The sequence below is a fragment of the Nipponia nippon genome, unplaced genomic scaffold, assembly GCF_047370975.1.
Source record: "Nipponia nippon isolate SJK-2023a ecotype South Korea unplaced genomic scaffold, ASM4737097v1 scaffold_5, whole genome shotgun sequence".
Classification (NCBI taxonomy): domain Eukaryota; kingdom Metazoa; phylum Chordata; class Aves; order Pelecaniformes; family Threskiornithidae; genus Nipponia; species Nipponia nippon.
The window spans coordinates 8,331,548-8,348,828 of NW_028262369.1; the positions used below are offsets into that span (position 1 = coordinate 8,331,548).

Sequence of the window (17,281 nt, forward strand, 5' to 3'; positions counted from 1 at the left end):
GTCTTGCAACGACAGTTTTTAATCGTCTGTAAGTTGCTATGGTCATAGAGCAGAAAAATGTATGGAAATAGGAAGAGAAGAATCTTCTGAACACTTCAGTTTCATTTTAAAACAAGCAAACAACCCCCCATCCCAAATACCAAAACCCAAAAAACAAACCACAAAACCAAACAAAACTGGCACATGGTTGTAAAAGTATGGTGTGGGATTTAGAAACTTGCATAGAAGTTTGTAGTGCTCTGCTTTGGGAGCAGGACTGGGTGTCCCCATACCACGTGGGCAGCAGGGTATGTGCATGTAACCTGTCTGCTGTTCTGCTAAGCTGATATTCTCCAGAAGATGGGGATATGAGGGGTATGTGCTTGGCCTGCTGACTGGTGGGGTATAGCTAGGTGGGGTATAGCTGCCAACTGACAGCTCCAGATTCAGTGAAGGGTGCAGCTTTATCTTCCTTACTAGTCAGCAGGCCAGCCAAATTGTAGAGTGTGAACAGAGCTCGTTTATTAAATCAGAGGCAGCACTGCAGAAATACAGCTGAGAAGAAAAGTAGCCTCTGAATGTACAGAGTTTCGGTAGGTCAGTCTGGGTTAACTGCTTTACAAGACTAGCAAACACTTTTTTTTTTTTTTTTTTTTTTTTTTTTTACTAGCCTCTCACTGACAGTGAGAACTTAACAGATGTGCTTCCTTCCAAGAGGATTTTGACTGTGATTGCTTATGTTATTGTGGTAGTGAAATTATTTGTGATGGAGATCTGTTTCATGCAGTGTTGAAACTTACCTAATTTGCTTAAACCACCTACGACTTGTGTCTTTCACAAACTGTAGCAAGACATCTCTTTTCAGCTGTAAATATAGGATCATATTTTCTTGTTTCCCCAGGGTGTGAATTTGTCTGGAGGACAGAAACAGCGAGTCAGTCTTGCTCGGGCAGTTTACTGTAATGCAGATGTCTATTTATTTGATGATCCTTTATCAGCTGTTGATGCTCATGTTGGGAAACACATTTTTGAAGAAGTTATTGGACCGAAAGGAATCCTGAAAAATAAAGTATGTCATAATGAGATACTTGCCTCTAGAGAATGATTTGTTTTTCTTTGCTGAGTTCAAATGATTCCAAGTTTGTCAAGTTGCATATTCAGACTTTCGTTTCAAACATCTGAAAAATGAATGGATCCTTCCGAAATTTTGAGCGGACTTTTATAACACATACACTGAGGTTTTTATAATGAAATGTGCTCTGGTTTCTGTAATTCAAAATTCTTTGATGCAAAAATCAAGACAATGACAGCATTTTTTGTTAAAAATGCTGCATGCCTGTCCATAGTTACTACTGTGTTATACACAGAATTCAAGCAGCAAGAGCACTAGTTCAACCATTGTATTTACTAATTTGAGATGTTAGAAAAACTTTTTTTTTCTTTTGTTATTTAGACACGGGTTTTGGTAACCCACGCAATCAACTATCTGCCTCAAATGGATACAATTCTGGTAATGACTGATGGAGAAATATCTGAGATGGGCTCCTACCAGGAGCTGCTGAAGCAAGATGGGGCTTTTGCTGAGTTCCTTCGTACATATGCTAATGCTGAACAAAGCATGGAGAACAGTGGTAAGCTTACAAATAAATTCTCTTGAGATAAGCTGATGTGTGGCATGTTAAAGGAATCACATTAAAGGAAAAATAATAGTAGTGGAAGGAAAGTTAAAAGAAATTATTATTTCTTGTGATATACCTATACATAGAGGTGCTTCTTTCTTGAGGGCATTGAAGGTTGTACGATTAAACACACATTCTTTCTTAAAATTTAGGAAAATGTAGAGCAGATCTGTAGTAAAATTCCTCTCACTTAAAAGCAAAATTCAGATGGTTGTGAGATCAAGTAAAGGCCAGCTGGGGTTGATACACCCTTCCTGTGCTTATTAGGATGTGTCGTCTTTATGCAGAAAATTCCTTTGGGATGGGGAGGAGGAGGAAGCAGCTCGTTTTTCTAGCTGACATCCCTGACTCCTGCTTCTGCTTTATGAAACAGCTGTAGAGCTGCACTGATATAGGAATATACTTTTTTTTTTTTTTTCACCTGCAGACGGTTGCAGTATTGGGTTTTAATAAGGGAACTTAGTCTCTTGCCTCCACCCTGTTTTCTTCAGTGGCTTGCCTGTGGTGATCTCCTGACACTCCTCCACATGCTCATGTTGAAAAGTATGAGGGGTGCTTGCACGGTGCTGACTGGGGTTAAGTTGTTGGCATGTGCTTGAGGCCTGTTTGGTAGCAAATGCCCACTGCCGAGTGCTGCAGAGCAGGCTCTCCAGAACAAGGAAGGGATTGAGCCCACTTTTCCCTTCATCTTCCATTTGGAAAACCCTTAGTTCCCACCCATGCCCCAGAGGGAAAGGAGAGGCATTTTTTAGTCTCCTGCTCACATGCCTGACACCAAAACAGACATGATGCCACATTTAGCTGCACTCATGAAGCTGTGTAGCGTTAAAGAGGTGTTGAATGGCTGCTTTTGGCTAGGGACTGTTCCTGATGTTCCTCTGAAAGTTCCTTGTGTGAGGTCTGTGATGGTCTGCCTTATTCTCTGAAGCTGCCCTCTCCTATCCAGGCTGGCAAAACAGCCTGCCCTTGGAGGCTGTGAACGAGCAGAGTCTGTTTCCTGGATGTGCAAGGTGCCATCTTCTCCTGGCTCCCTCTCATGCATTCAGCTATCCCTGATGGGGAGCTGGATTTGGGGGCGATGTGTTGAGCTGAGGCTCAAGGTCAGGATGCCCTGCTGTAGGCTAGCTCTCCTTGGAAAGGTCTCTTGATATGTCTCAGTTGTCACTCTGCAGGCTGGGGTGCTGGTTTGGGTGGCCACTGCCTGTAAATAGCAAGTGCTGTATAGGTAGGGTCTCCCCCTGTGAAAAGCACTGCAGGAAGAGATTTTATGGAAGCAGAAGCCAGCTGACTTATGTGTATTTTCTGTAGGTGCTCCTATAGCTCCTTTGAGCACAGTCAGACTTGTTGCCGTCTTCAGTGTACAAGACTTCCAGAGACAAATTAACTTCCTCTGTGCTTCCCTAGGAAGTTAACAAGTTGCTTGTACAAAGATTTCCCTCCTTTAATAGCCTCCTTCTTTTAGCCTTTGTCTCCTCCCCTTTCCAAGTGCATGGTAGGTTTTGAAGTCCTTTCCATTAAACTAAATTACTTTACTTTTCCGTTTAAATACTGAATCTTCTTTTGGAAGGTGAGTCAGTGCTTTATCTTTTGCCATGCTTCTCTGCCGTTTTCTAATAAAAGGCACTTTTAACTTTGGTATGACCCTGGTGATTCAGAGAGGATTGCTATATCACAGGGTTGGCCTATTTGCAGCAAATCTGTTTCTCAGTTTTGGTCGAGTGATCTTCTGCCAATGGTAAAAAATGAAAAATAGGAGCATTATTTGTCTGGTTCACAGGGATAATATTAATATTTATCAGATGTGTAAAAGACCACTAAATATTATTGAAAATCACAAGTTCTTGGATAAACACAGTAGTCTGTGACGGGAGTCAGCCTGAGCTCGCTGGAGGGGATCTGCACACCCACTTTAAAAGGGAGGATCCCTTATGTCTGAAGCTGCATGTTGGCAGCCTGAAAACACTTAAACTGGAGCAAAATAGAAAACTGTGGGTTGGTGCTTTCTGGTTGGAATACATCCTGCTTCTGGAAGGGTGGGAAACCCTCTCCTCCTACCCAGCCTCTGAGGTTTGGCTGCGAGTCTGCTCCCCATTGCCTCCCAGCCCTTCTCTCCCATTGGGATTCCTGAGGGTTACCTGCTGTCTGTGTGCTATGCTGCTGCCTTTCCCATCCTCAGCTTCGCAGTGTTTCTTCTGTGTGTGGGAAAACTCCCCACTCCAGAAAGCTGCCCTCACGTGAGTCTTCAGGATGGCTTGGAGGGGAGGTGTGAGCTCCCCCTTCCCCAGCATCCTACTTGATGCAGAAGGCAGTGACGAGGGTGGCAGCAGCAGCTGCTCAGCCACAGGGAGTGCAATGTGCAGTGCTGCTGCTTTCAGCTGTGGATACATGAAATGGATACCTTACTATGTCTACAGTGTGCAATCTTTTCCAAAGTAACTGGAACTACAGGTAAAATTAATCTACTGGCTTGTATAAAAAGCATCCAAATTCTTCTTGCTTTTAGCAGTTGTTCTATTCTCTGGCATTTAGTGTGGTTGACTTGCTGATGCCAATACTACCCCTGCCTGTGCAGACTGGTCTGGAGTCATAGATGTGCTTAGATTTCTGTTTTGGTGTCCTCCCCTTCAGACTTGTAGCTGTTGCTGCAATACTTCTTGCTCTACAGATAGCAAACAGTTACTTTAAGATCACCTTTCTTATGACTGTTTTCCCTCGTTTCCCATAAAAACTAGTGCAGCAGATGTTAGTTTTTGTTATAACGTGTGTGGGGGTTGGGGTTTTGCTGTTTTTTCCAAATGGCTTCAGCATAAACTTTGGTTTGTCCTTGAAAAGCCTGGATCTATTTTTAGTGTTTGTGGGAAGTAAAAGTGGATCCACAGAAGTGCAACTGCACCATAAAGTTGAAATATTTTTTTAACTGTCTGGTTCATCTTTGGTCTTGACTGCAGTACTTGAAAGAGAGAGATGTACAGCACAATTAGTAATTCTAAATCTGGTTTACGTTGTGTGGGCTGTGCTTCAGATGGCTGTCTCCCCAGCATTTGGGTCTGTGACTCTGCAGTCAAATAAAAAGACCTTTCAATGGCTACTCAGTTCATTTTTTATATGAGAATTGTCAGCACAACAGGTTATTCAGTTTTCTTTTGGAGGGGAAGAGGGGTAAAAGTACTCTGAGAATTGCTAAGGGTCTGGACTGTAGCATTTAGTTCAACAATCTGCGTATCTTGAAGGGAAGCTTCTTGATCTGTCACTTGTAGCTATTCAATTTGGATGTCTTCAAGTTTTTTTCTTAAATTTTTTTGCACTTAATTCCCCAAATTTCAGCTGTTGTCCTGCACGAAGTAGAAATCTGCTTTCTGGAAAAGATAGTATGGTAGAGGAGTAAGATCTGCAGGGCCTTGCTTGGCCTCAGTATAAATTGCTTCCCAATTGCAGCAGTGATGAAAAAAAAAAGATTTATTTTTAAAGTGCTGAATTTGAAAGGAAGATAGTTTCCTTGCTGAATTGCTTTGTATTATACACTAGGTAGTAGTGTGTATTTCATAATAAAAATTAATTCTGCATTATGGGCTGGGGTTTCATATCTGCAAGGAAAAGCATTGTTTGGTCATGATCAGCACTGTCTCCCAGTAAAACCCACCACACCAGTATTTTGTGGCCATGCTTCTTTCTAACAGCATGAGGCTGAGTTAAGCTTAATAGCAGCATTGGACAGTTAAGATAGCTTGTATGATGCCTGTAGGGATGGTTGGGTGTTTTTCTCCTTTCTGACTCCTTGGAAGGCAAGAGTTAAATATTGAGATGTGCTGGCTGTTTTCCAAATGTTGTTGTGGAGTCTGGGCCTGAGTAGTAGTTCAGGAAACACCTGTCTGTGTCAGGAAATAATCTGACTTTCTCTTAAATTCATTTTAGTTATCTTCTAGCAAAATTCAACTCCTTCCTTTCTCTCTCTTAAAGTAAAAGCTATTTGCAACCTCTGCCCCAAATGACAGAAGCAAATATTGATTCAAGATGAGTGCTGTTAGGGTATCAAGATGCTTGGAAGCCTGAAGTATGTCACTGTTTCTTATTAATCTGTCCATGCAGGATGATGAACAGGGACCAAGTAAACCTGCCACAGCTCTCCTCTCATTGCAGTTGCATGACTAAAGCAAGAATAGCAGAGCTGTGGGAGGAGAGACGTAGCCATGTGGACAAAAGTTGCCACTCTGAAACCATGATGCTTTGCATCTTTAATGTTAAGGTCAGGGAGTCTCTTTAAGATTCTTGAATGAAGTCTCTTCCCCCTCACTGGGGAAAATGCATATGGTAGTTCCCTGTACATGGTGAGGTTTTCCTGTTGTTGTCAATATGAGACCACTTTAGAGTAACTTTTTTGATTCTCTCTTAATTAGTGCATATCTTGAAAGAAAGGAAGTTTCTTGATCTGTCACTTGTAGCCCTCTGATTTGGATTTTTTTTGTTTTTCCGCAAGGTTGTCTTTTTTTGACTGTGTATGAGGCTTGGGATTAAAAAGAGGTCCATTTCAGCAAATTTGATCCTGCCCGGGGCATATATGGTTTTGTGGTTTAGGTTGTGCTACTTGGATGCGTTTGTGTTTGTAAAGATTGAAAATGGTTGAGTGTGTTCTGCAAAAAGTTAATTATATATACTTTTAGACTCAGATCCTTTGTTAGAAGGAACGATTCAACCTCTGGAAACAGGTAACTGCTTTTTTGCCATGTGGCTTTATATTAGTGCTTGTGTTGGAGTAACATGAGTAGCTGCAGTTCATTTACAAGAGATTGAGTCATTATTAGAAGAATTTCATCTGTACAGTAGAAGGTATCAGCTTGGTTTGCATGTTGCTTGTTTGTGTGATGCTACGACAGTTGGTGTGTCAGCTTGTAGATAACTCAGCAGCAATTCTTCATCTCAAACACTTCCATGAGGAAGCTTTAAATAAACTTTAAAGATGCACCCTGAACGTAGGAGTGTAGTGAGTGTACCCAGAGAGGCGTCAGGATGGAGCCACAAAGGTCCTTCTTTGTTCTCCCGTGTGTATTAAGTACTTTGCCCTTTTATCGTTTCTGAACACGTTTTTCAACAGAGCCCTCATTAGTGGGCTTAAACCCTAGGTGCACATGCCAGATTTATTATGGCAATCTTGAGCATTTTTTGTTCTCAAGAGGTAAATGCAGTATAAGCAGGAAATGTTTGTAACCTACAACACGAAATCAAATTTAAGAGCTGTTAGGGCAGGATGGTTTTTTTGTGGTTTTGTTTTGTTCCTGTGGGTTTAGACCTTCAGCGGTGATCTAAAGTGATATGATGCTGGAATGCTTGCTGGTTTTCATATGGGAGCCTTTCAAAAGAAATGCTGTCAAGTGCTTAAAATAACCAGGAGCCCCATATTGGTTTGCTCTCATTCATATAAATAAAAATAAGAACTAAATCATTGAACTCTTCACTTTTTCACATTTGCTGCTTTTTTTTTTTTTTTTTTTTTTCTGCTTCTAGACCACACTGAACAGTTTAGCTTTGGGTTTTTAGAGTAATGAACCATGTTCTCTTTGCAGACACAGGAAGGAACAGCTTTATGTTCAAGCAGTCCACACTTAATGTATTGAACTGTTTTATGCATATATTTTGCTTTAGTATAAAAACACGAAAACTTCAGGCTCTAGATCTACACAAATGTTCCCGCGTATCTTTTGAATAGATGCAGGTGGGCTTTTTTGTTTGTATAAACTGTGCATAAACCCTTTAAAATGCAAAATTCTTTTTTTGTTACAAATTCTGAATTAACTTTCATACATGAAAATAAGTTTCATTTAATTGACAGTTAATTTTTTACGAGTCAGTCATTTGGTTTGTATTAGGAAAATGATGTCATACCTTAAACCTAGAAGTTTTACTCCTGGCACTGTATTACACTGAATTAAGTTGCTCAGAGAAAGCTTAGTATTTCAAGCTGACAGGTTTTGTGAAGTGTTTTAAACAATGTCTTGTGTGTGCTGCATCTTGTTGCAAGTGGAATGTTGTGGGATAACAAGACTTTTGGTTTTTTTTGAGAAGTGACACTCATAGAAAGATCTCTTGCTTAAATTAATCTGATTCCTATGGTTGCTTAAAAACCAGGCTTTTGCATGCTGCTTCCTGCTGAATCGTGCAGGAAGGCTCAAAGTTAATAGCACATGCCTTCTGTTTTACAGCTTCACTCCATCATTTACTAGAATGTCTTCTCATTGCCTTCTAAAATGAAAATAATTTATAATTAACTGCGTAAAAGATGTGGCTTGAAAAGGAGTGGTTGGATTGTTTGCTTTTTTTTTTTCCCACAGAGTGAGTCATAGTGTGACTTGGTATTGCATGTTTTAACATCAAGTATGTCCTCAGAATTATATTACACTATTATTACTGACTTACATTTGGTAGAAAAATAGAAAAATAAATGTTCACTGTCTTGGCAACTAGTCCTGTTGGGGGTGAACTAAACTGATTTGTTCAGCTGGTCAATTACCTGTTAGTGTATGTAAATATTTCTGTTCCCCCTTTGTTTGCACATTAGGACTGCACCTGGCATTTAGGATTGAAATGAAACCTTTGTGTCTTTATGCTTCCCATTTTCACCTTTACATGTTTACTTTTTCATCCCTCCCCAGATACAAACAGTCCGTCTGGAAAGGAGGGAAAGCCTATAGAAAATGGAGTGCTTGTGAATGAAGCCCCTGGGAAGTTGATGGATAGGTCTGTAGTCTGTCGTCTTTCTCTTTCTCCCTGCCCCCCGGCCCTGCCCCAGTTACTCAGTCGTGGACAAACAGTAATTTGGTGTTTATGGTATTTGTTAGAGGAAAATGTATCCTGCCGGATCCGGCAGCCTGAGAGAGGCGAGGCTGCTGCTGCTCCATGGCTCCAGGTCCAACAGTAGCAAGGCTGAAGATGTACTCCCAGCAGGCACACGCACATAGAGCGTACATACACACCACATGCATACGTTGCTGGCCACACAGATCACGGATGCTTAGAGCACCCACACAAACACAGCATCAAATGGCCTCATCCTGTTCCTGTCTCTGGCTGAGCAGGATGGAGGTTCACTAGTGAGAGTATAATATATGTGTACCTACAAGGCAGATCCCTCCACTAGTTGGGCTCAGACGCTCAGTCTGCCCAATAGCTGCCCCTGAATCCCAGTCTCCCCACTTGCTAGCACCTGGGCATATGAACCTCTGAGGCTGCAGCCCTGCTCCAGTTGCTGGTACAGACTGTTGTGTGTGCATGTCTGCACACACAGAGCTCTTGTGCTACTCTTCTTTCCATGTGAAGAAACGATTGGGTTGTAGCAAGATACCGTGGGTTTGGCTCGCATAAAAGGGAGAGTATCGTATTGGCTAGTCCAGCTTTCATATGCTTTCCCAAGCCTTCTGCAGTTGACTGCTGTCAGACTGGATGAAGTGCAAAGTGGATCTTTAGTCTGACCTAGTAAAGCTGCTGTTACGCTTGAGAGAGGCCAAAGGCAATCACTCTGATTCCCTTCCCAAAATCAATCTCATAGTCTATGCCTTATTCTTACGGTGCCCTAGAGATACTGTACTTCCGGAAGCTAATGAGTACCTGGGAGTACAGTTGCCCATTTTGATGCCAGTGTGGGTACCCTTTTTGCACTTCAGCAGCTGCGCTGTATATGATGATAGGGTTTGTAAAGGCTGGTGTTGATGATCGCTAAGCATTTTTCTTTCTGGAGTTTGATTGCTCAACCAAGACTTCTTTGACTGGCTAACCCGTTACTCGTATCTGAAGGTGGATACTTGAGAGCTGAATGCCATCAGGGAGGATTAGGAGTGCCCTGTGAGGGGAGGAGGGAAGCACTAGTAACCACTGGCCTGATGATGACTGGCTAGGAAATTGATTATCGCCAGAATAATGTAAGCCACTGACTTGGAGCTGTGGACTGTTGAAGTCTATTTATGAAGTAAACACCTGGCCTGTATCATGCTAAGACTGAACAATAAATATCTTCAAACAGGCAACTCAGTAACTCCTCAACATACAGCAGAGACACCGGGAAGTCACAGCACCAGAGCAGCACAGCAGAGCTGCAGAAGCCGCTTGCTGAAAAGAATTCCTGGAAACTGACGGAGGCTGACACAGCGAAGACGGGGAGGGTAAGAGCTCCTGTTCCTGCTTCCTTCACTCTCTGTTTCAGAAAAATCCACAGGGTTCAGAATAGCTTCCAAAGACCACGTAACTAGGGTGAGAAAGGTCTGAGTGGATTCTTGGACTTGCTGCTTGTTGTGTTCCACTTGGTGGAACTATTGCTGTACCCTTTGTTCCGAAAGCTGAGCCCCAGGTTTGTGTGCCCAAAGAGTGCTGACGCCAAAACTTTTCTTCAAGATGATGGGCCTGACCACATCAAAGTTTAAAAGAAGAAGTTAAAACCTTGCAGCTATTTCTTGGAGAGAGGTTGTGACAAATTAGGTGACCTAATGAAATCTGCCCTTCAGTGTAAGGAGCTGGAATTGACTCAGATGAATTTAAGCCAAGTTTCCACTGTAGACACAAGTATCTAATCCCAGGGTACCCAGGACTTTCTGAGAAACCTGAGAGTGCGGTTCCTGGGAAAATGGCAGTTACACCTCCTAGCAATGTTGCTTGAATCCTCTGGTTAAAGATAAATCATAGGATACAAGCCATGTGGAGCAAGGATTTAATTAAAGGCTACATAATCTTGTGATAAAAAGAGACAGACAAAAACTGGAACTCCTTAGTGAAGTTTTTGGCTCTGCCACTGATGCTCTGTGTTACTTCAGGCAGCTCTCTCCCTACCCTTCCCTTCCCTTCCCTTGAAAGACGAGGGAAAGATGATGCGTGCCTGCCCTGGAGGGATGTTGGGTTTGGCATGTCTCCATAAAACATTTTGCAGCTTGTGTTCCCAAGCAGTGGCTCTCTAGATTGCAACTGTTGTGTTTTTATGGCCTGATGCAGAGATACTGACTTTAAATAGGGGTTGAAGAAGGGGGAATTGCTGATTTTGAAACTTAATGTGCAAAATTAATAGATACGTATTTTTTTTTTTTCCCTTCTGTCTTCAGGTAAAGGCAATAGTGTACTGGGAGTACATGAAAGCAATTGGACTCTTTATCTCTTTCTTGAGCATTTTCCTCTTTATGTGTAATCATATAGCCTCCCTGGCGTCCAACTACTGGCTAAGTTTATGGACAGATGATCCTGTTGTCAATGGGACACAGCAGTACACAAATGTCAGACTGGGAGTATATGGCGCGCTGGGAATTTCTCAAGGTTTGCTTGGTCTTACCTATTTTAAGATTAGCTGGTTCAGAATGTTTCTAATGCTCTTGGTGACCTTGTATCCCCAGAAATGCAGCAGCAGTTTGCTAAGGATTTGAGTGTGGGATTTTTTTTTTTTTTCCTTTGCAGAAAGATGAAAAACTTGAGTGAATAAAAAAAAAAGGCAAGCAAACCAACCTATAAAATTATTCAGTTAGTGAATATGATTTTCGTTTGTTTGTACAAAACAAGAATGAAAGTAGTTTGCAGGGGCTGATGAGCCAGCAGTTGGTGACAAAATGTCTAACCCAGGAAATGGCTCCTTGGCCTGTAAACAAACCGTGCTAGCCTGGTTCGCAGGGACAGTTTGTCACAGGAGGCCATGGCTACGCTGCATCCCTTGCAGCCACGGCCTGGCTGAGCTGTGTAGGCCGGTGTTTCCTCTGACTGTTTGAGGGTCCATCCAAGGCACCATGGGGAGGCCAGCTCAGCGGCTTTTTATGTGTCCTCTTTGTGGTCAAAGTTTGTTTGCCATGAAACCTAACACCCCAAGTACCCCACTTCAGAATTGCCATAAAAATCCTGCAATAAAAACTAAATGCCACCTTAAAATTCAGTGGTCTTTACTCCAGGAAAGTGCTCAAACATTACACAAAATTTTGCAATGGAGAAACAACTTCTTCCATGAGAGAAATGTGGTGTTTTCACTGATTATTTTTCTTCTTAATTACTTGGAGTAATTGCTGAGTCTACCTGTAGTGACCCCCAGTTCTCAGGATTATTGTAGTAGAGACATGCTAATGCTAAGTGATGACAAAATGAAGGAAAATGTTTTGCGTGAGAGGTGGAAGCAGTTAAAAACAGGTCTTCTTTTCTAGGTATTGCTGTGTTTGGCTACTCGATGGTTGTGTCAATTGGGGGAATATTTGCCTCGCGACACCTGCACCTTAACCTGCTGCACAATGTCCTCAGGTCTCCAATGAGTTTCTTTGAACGTACACCCAGTGGAAATCTGGTGAACCGTTTCTCTAAGGAGATAGATACCATTGACTCCACCATTCCACCAATCATCAAGATGTTCATGGGCTCAACATTTAATGTGATTGGGGCTTGTATCATCATTCTGCTGGCCACACCTATAGCTGCCGTCATTATTCCCCCTCTGGGACTTGTCTACTTGTTTGTGCAGGTAGGGGGCTTTCCCTGGGGGCACTGGGACCAGCAGTCACTCATCCTCTGTTATTTAAGACAGTTCTTTTCTGACTCTGCACTGGGAGGGAATTTAATGTGTTTGACTTGAGTCGTGCTTGACTGACTGTGCTTTGCATGGTTTATTGATTAGCAGATGTTAGCAGAGCATTTCCTTCTGTTGTCACATGTAGGATGACTTCTGTGCAGAAGGTAATCCTTTAATACCTAAGCAGACTTTATAAAAATGCCGTTAGATTTTGAGGCAAATTTTGTATAGCTTGTTGCTCGCAGCCCATATGGAAAATGTATGGGCTTTTCTAAAACTTGCTTCCAACAAAAGAGTGGCCTTTAGAGGGGTACGTGTGTGTTGCTGATGTGCCTGTTGCATCATGATCTTGTTTACGGAGCCAGAGAAACAATGGCAGCCTTTCAGTCGTGTCTTGTGTAGGCAGGGTGTGCTTGCTTCACTCTTAGAAATCTGGTAGAGCCAGTACAGATCGAAGAGAAGAAGCTGGGTTTTGACTTTGACTCTTGAAATAGTGAATCTGTCAGGCTCCATTAGTGAACCTTAAAGGCAGTGATGTGTGTTTTATACTGTTGAACTAAGCTTGCAGAGAAGAGAAAGGAGAAAATGGCTATCGCATGAGATGATTTGATTGGCGGCTGTTTAAAGACAGCAGAGTGTATGTAATGGTCTTTCTAGGCCTAAAAGTGTTGGAGAAGGCATGTATTCCCATGTATAAAATCTCTGTAACTAACAGCCCAAATGGCAGGAGACTCTCTTATGATTCTGTCTTTTCAGACACAGTCTGGGTATAACTGTAATTCTCATACTCTGATTTGCAGAGATTTTATGTGGCCACTTCTCGCCAGCTCAAACGCCTGGAGTCTGTCAGTCGTTCTCCTGTATATTCTCACTTCAATGAGACCCTCCTGGGAGTCAGCGTCATTCGAGCCTTTGAGGAGCAGAAACGTTTCATAAAGCAGAACGACATGAAAGTGGATGAAAATCAGAAAGCTTATTATCCAAGCATTGTTGCAAACAGGTAACAGTGGGGTTGAAATGTTGAAGTTATATAGGGTGGAGATGGTTCTGCTGCCTGTGCTCCTTACCAATCACAGCTTTCAGAATACCTGTCCAGGGTCAGGAAGCTTGTGTGGATATATCTGTTTCACAGATGTTTTGCTTAAACTTCTGTGATAGAAATAAGGTTACTTCTGAATTTCTTTTCTTCCTGAGAGTTCCTGCCTTACTTTGGGGTAATATTTTTTGAAAGTTTTGATTCGTTGATCCTAGTGTTAACCACAACTGCTTTCTGAACTAAGACAGGAATTTATGCACCTGAAAGGTTTATTAATTTTGGATGCCTCTAGGTTTGCATGCTGCTGGAGCAGAACCTCAAATATCTTGGAGCTGCTGTGTCACCGGCAGTAGGCAGATGCCATATTACCAAACTTTTCAAAAACAAGATCTGTGACAGAACATTGGTTGGCCACATTCCTGATCTGCTGTGGGTGAATTACTGGAAAGATGCATTACGTTTTCCTGTCTTGCAGGTGGCTGGCTGTCCGTCTGGAGTACGTGGGGAACTGTATTGTCCTCTTTGCAGCATTGTTTGCAGTGATTGCACGCAACAAACTCAGCGCAGGACTGGTTGGCCTCTCAGTGTCCTACTCACTGCAGGTAATTTTACATTTTTTTTTTTTTTAAAGAAGAAAAAAAAAAAAGCTCTGAATTGTAAGACTGCATCAGAAAGTCAGAACCTTGCTATGGCTTTGGGGGGAAAACTGATATAAGGAACACAGAAAGAGAATAATAACTGCAAATAGCATCTGGAAAAATGCTGGGAAGTTCATTCTGTGCCTTGCCTGTGTGAGGGGATGTGGCTAAGACAACTCATCCCCTGCATATTAAAGGCATCTGGACTTTTCTCCTATCCAGCACTGATTAGCCAAGATCTTGGCTGTGTTTATGCATTCCATGAACTTGCAGTGTTCTGGTTGTTTAGTGTTTTTTATTTATTGCAGGTAACATGTTTAGTGTAAACTGCTTCTAGACTTCTTTTCTTCTTGCAGATTACGGCATACTTGAACTGGCTAGTTCGCATGTCATCTGAGCTGGAAACCAACATTGTTGCTGTTGAAAGAGTCAAAGAATACGCTGAAATGGAGAAGGAGGTACGCTGAGTTGTCCACCAGACCTGTAGAAGTCAGTGCCCTGTTCTGAGGTCTCACCCACAGCCTGGCTGAAGGGGTTGGCGAGTGCAGCTGGGCACGTCCTCGGAGCTGAGGGATGGGATAGAGCTTGGTGCTGTCAGTGCCGTCCCCCTAGGGACAGGCTCTGTCTTGGCAGGTAGTTCTTGTGGGTGCTTTTGAGGTGTTATCCACTGATATTTACACAGTGTCATTTAGGAAATGTGGGCTAAGCAGCGAAGCTGTACAAATGTTTTGATTTCCCAAGTGTTTAAACGTTTTGGTTGGTGTGGTTTTTTTTTTTTTTTTTGTTGGTTGGGGTTTTTTTGTTTTGTTTTGGGGTTTTTTTTTGTGTGTTTCTCTTTTTGCTCGCAATATGGGGAGTAAAGAGGTTTTACTTTATTTTAATTCAAATCACCTAACAACTCGTTTCATCTGCAGTTGTGCCCCTTTTGGCTACAGAACAGAGTTCCCCATGGCTTCTCTTTGCCATGCCTGGCACTTGAACCTGACTTGAGTCACTATTTTTGCAGCCAAACCTTATGAGGACCCTTCCTAGAATTTTTTTCTCAGGTTCTGGTAGCAGACCAGTGTTTATACAGTTAGAAGCCTTTTTGTTTGGCCCTGGTAGTGAATGCAGGGGGGTGTGTTCTCTCCTGTCCCACCTCTGTGGGTGGCTGAGGCAGCAGCCGTTTACCAGCTTGTTAATCTTTTAGTGCTTATGTCTCAGTTAAACTGCTTCTGGTTGCCTGTCTGGCTTCCCCAATGGTTGGTTACTGTGGCGGGGGTGTACAAGCAGGTTATCTGAATACATGCTGCCTGTATGATTCTGCCATTTGTAAGGGGAAAGTTTATCCAACAAGTGGGACTTGTGATAGCAAAGCCTTTGGCTACGTATACCATTTCATCTGCCTTGAGGCAGCTCTTTCCCACTGTTCCCACCTTTCCCTCTGTTCCTTTTGCAAATTACACACTAACAAGGATTTTTCTGAATTGCTTTCCTCGAGTCCTCTGAGCCTATGTCCGGTTGAAGGAGGAACTGATCAGATAAATTTGTGTGGTTCTTTCAGGCTGAATGGAGTATTGAACAAACTGCCCCAGCGAGTACCTGGCCCGAGGAAGGGAAGGTTGAGTTCCGAGGCTATGGTTTACGTTACCGGGAAGACTTGGATTTGGTTCTGAAAAACATAAATGTTACCATAAACGGGGGTGAGAAGGTAATGAATCTGAATTTATACTAGAGTGTTTATAAGTCTGCATGCATGAGCCAAAGAGAGGTCTAATCCTTTTCTGTAGTGTGTCTTGGGTCCTTAAGAACTAGAAGAGCTTCTGAAGAATTAGTCTTATTGTAACTGGCAGATGCAGCGGGCTGTTATCCTTTTCAAGGTGTGTCCTGCATCATGGGATAAAGATACGTTATTATGTGGGCTTGTGAAGTATCTCTTGGTGTGGTTTCATAAGGAAGTGAGGTTTATGCCGTCTTCTTTCCCCTTCCCAGGAAATTTTGCTAATTTGTTTGCCGTAAGCAAAGAGGAGTACAGGTTGCAGAGAGATTAAGTTAATTATAGTCTCAAGAAAATGAGCTACTAAGTAGAGGGGGGAAGCCCTGATCTAGTGAGGCAGAAGTTGCAAGGTGAGAATCTGCAGGAAAAAAATGGGACTTGAGAGTAGATTCTCTGGATCTGGCCAAACTGATGGTGATACGTGTGTGTCTCCTGCTGCTTCCCAGCATGTGCGCTCACATGCGTCGTGCCTCAGTGCTGTGTGGGTTCTCTGATGTCTAGTCATAGTGTGGTCTTGCATGGCAGCATAAATGGTAGCTGCAAGACAGATCTACCCTCTGGCTTCCTTATTTGTGGTATCCAAATAGGTATTTGCTTTTTTCCTGAGTGCATGCTTTCTACCTACACAAATACGGGCAGAATACTCCCTCAAGAGTGGTTAGAAAGGGCAGATGGCAAGAGATATATCAACCAACCAAAGCAGCAGTCTTTTATATTTATTTAAAAAAAGAAAAGAATTGGTGAAGACTTCAGTCTAACTGGGAAGCAAAACATACAGTATGAAACTGAGTGCTTTTGGTATATTTTTGCTATAAATTCAAATAAGATAAATGCTAAGTCAGCAATTATAACTGTGAAGCATGAACCAAACAAAGGATTAGGGAAACCTTGGCCTACTTTACCCAATTATTGAAAACTTCTGTGATTGGGTTGCAGATTTTGACTGCTTTTTGTACTTGTTTTTTCATATCCAGTGATTTTCTTCCCCTTTGATCAGCCTCAATTTGTTATGCTATTTTGGTGTGTTGATAGCCCAGTAAATACGGCAACCTTCTGCAAATGCGTTGGTTTTGGGTAAATGCTTGGAAACGCTTTAACTCTTCCCCAGAGTAAGTTGTTCCTGTATTTCTTCCCAACAGATTGGAATAGTTGGAAGAACGGGAGCTGGGAAATCCTCACTTACTTTAGGTTTGTTTCGGATTAATGAAGCAGCTGAAGGAGAAATTATTATTGATGGAATTAATATTGCAAAGATAGGGCTCCATGACTTGCGGTTCAAGATCACCATCATCCCTCAGGTAGGTGCGAAATCCTGCTGTTACCAGAACTCGTTTTGTAACAATGCTGTCTCTGTAATGTACTGGGAAGAATATATTTATTCCTTTTCTGACCTATAGCTATGAAGTTGAGTCATTTCAGCATGCTCTTTCATGGACTTGAAACAAAGCTTTTTTTCTAGACTGGCTTTGATTTGCTTGTGCTGGGTAACAAGTAGGGGCTTGGCTATGGCCGAGTTGTGATGTGGAAGCAAAACCTTGGCCTTTCAACTCATGGGCTTTGTCAGCACCCCACGCTGATCACTTCAGTGCTATAGACAGCTTAGCCTGAGTGGAGAGGTCTGATCCCAGCTGAACACCTGGTTGAGATCCCTTATTTAACTGCCCTCAGGGGACTTTTTCTAGAGAT

At 42.4% G+C, this 17,281-nt stretch overlaps 1 protein-coding gene across 4 annotated transcripts in view; it reads left to right on the forward strand.

The window, feature by feature from the left end:
• ABCC1 (ATP binding cassette subfamily C member 1 (ABCC1 blood group)) overlaps positions 1-17,281 on the forward strand; it is a 56,145-nt gene that overhangs the window by 33,889 nt on the left and 4,975 nt on the right. For 3 of the 4 annotated variants that reach the window (XM_087731811.1, XM_087731813.1, XM_087731812.1), the window contains 11 exons: positions 881-1,048; positions 1,433-1,610; positions 8,303-8,387; positions 9,667-9,805; positions 10,733-10,940; positions 11,807-12,117; positions 12,966-13,165; positions 13,677-13,803; positions 14,196-14,297; positions 15,383-15,529; positions 16,735-16,893. In XM_087731811.1, the coding sequence (XP_087587937.1) occupies positions 881-1,048; positions 1,433-1,610; positions 8,303-8,387; positions 9,667-9,805; positions 10,733-10,940; positions 11,807-12,117; positions 12,966-13,165; positions 13,677-13,803; positions 14,196-14,297; positions 15,383-15,529; positions 16,735-16,893 (1,824 nt within the window). The remainder of the gene's footprint in view (positions 1-880; positions 1,049-1,432; positions 1,611-8,302; positions 8,388-9,666; positions 9,806-10,732; positions 10,941-11,806; positions 12,118-12,965; positions 13,166-13,676; positions 13,804-14,195; positions 14,298-15,382; positions 15,530-16,734; positions 16,894-17,281) is intronic. The other variant, XM_087731815.1, reaches the window with a different exon arrangement.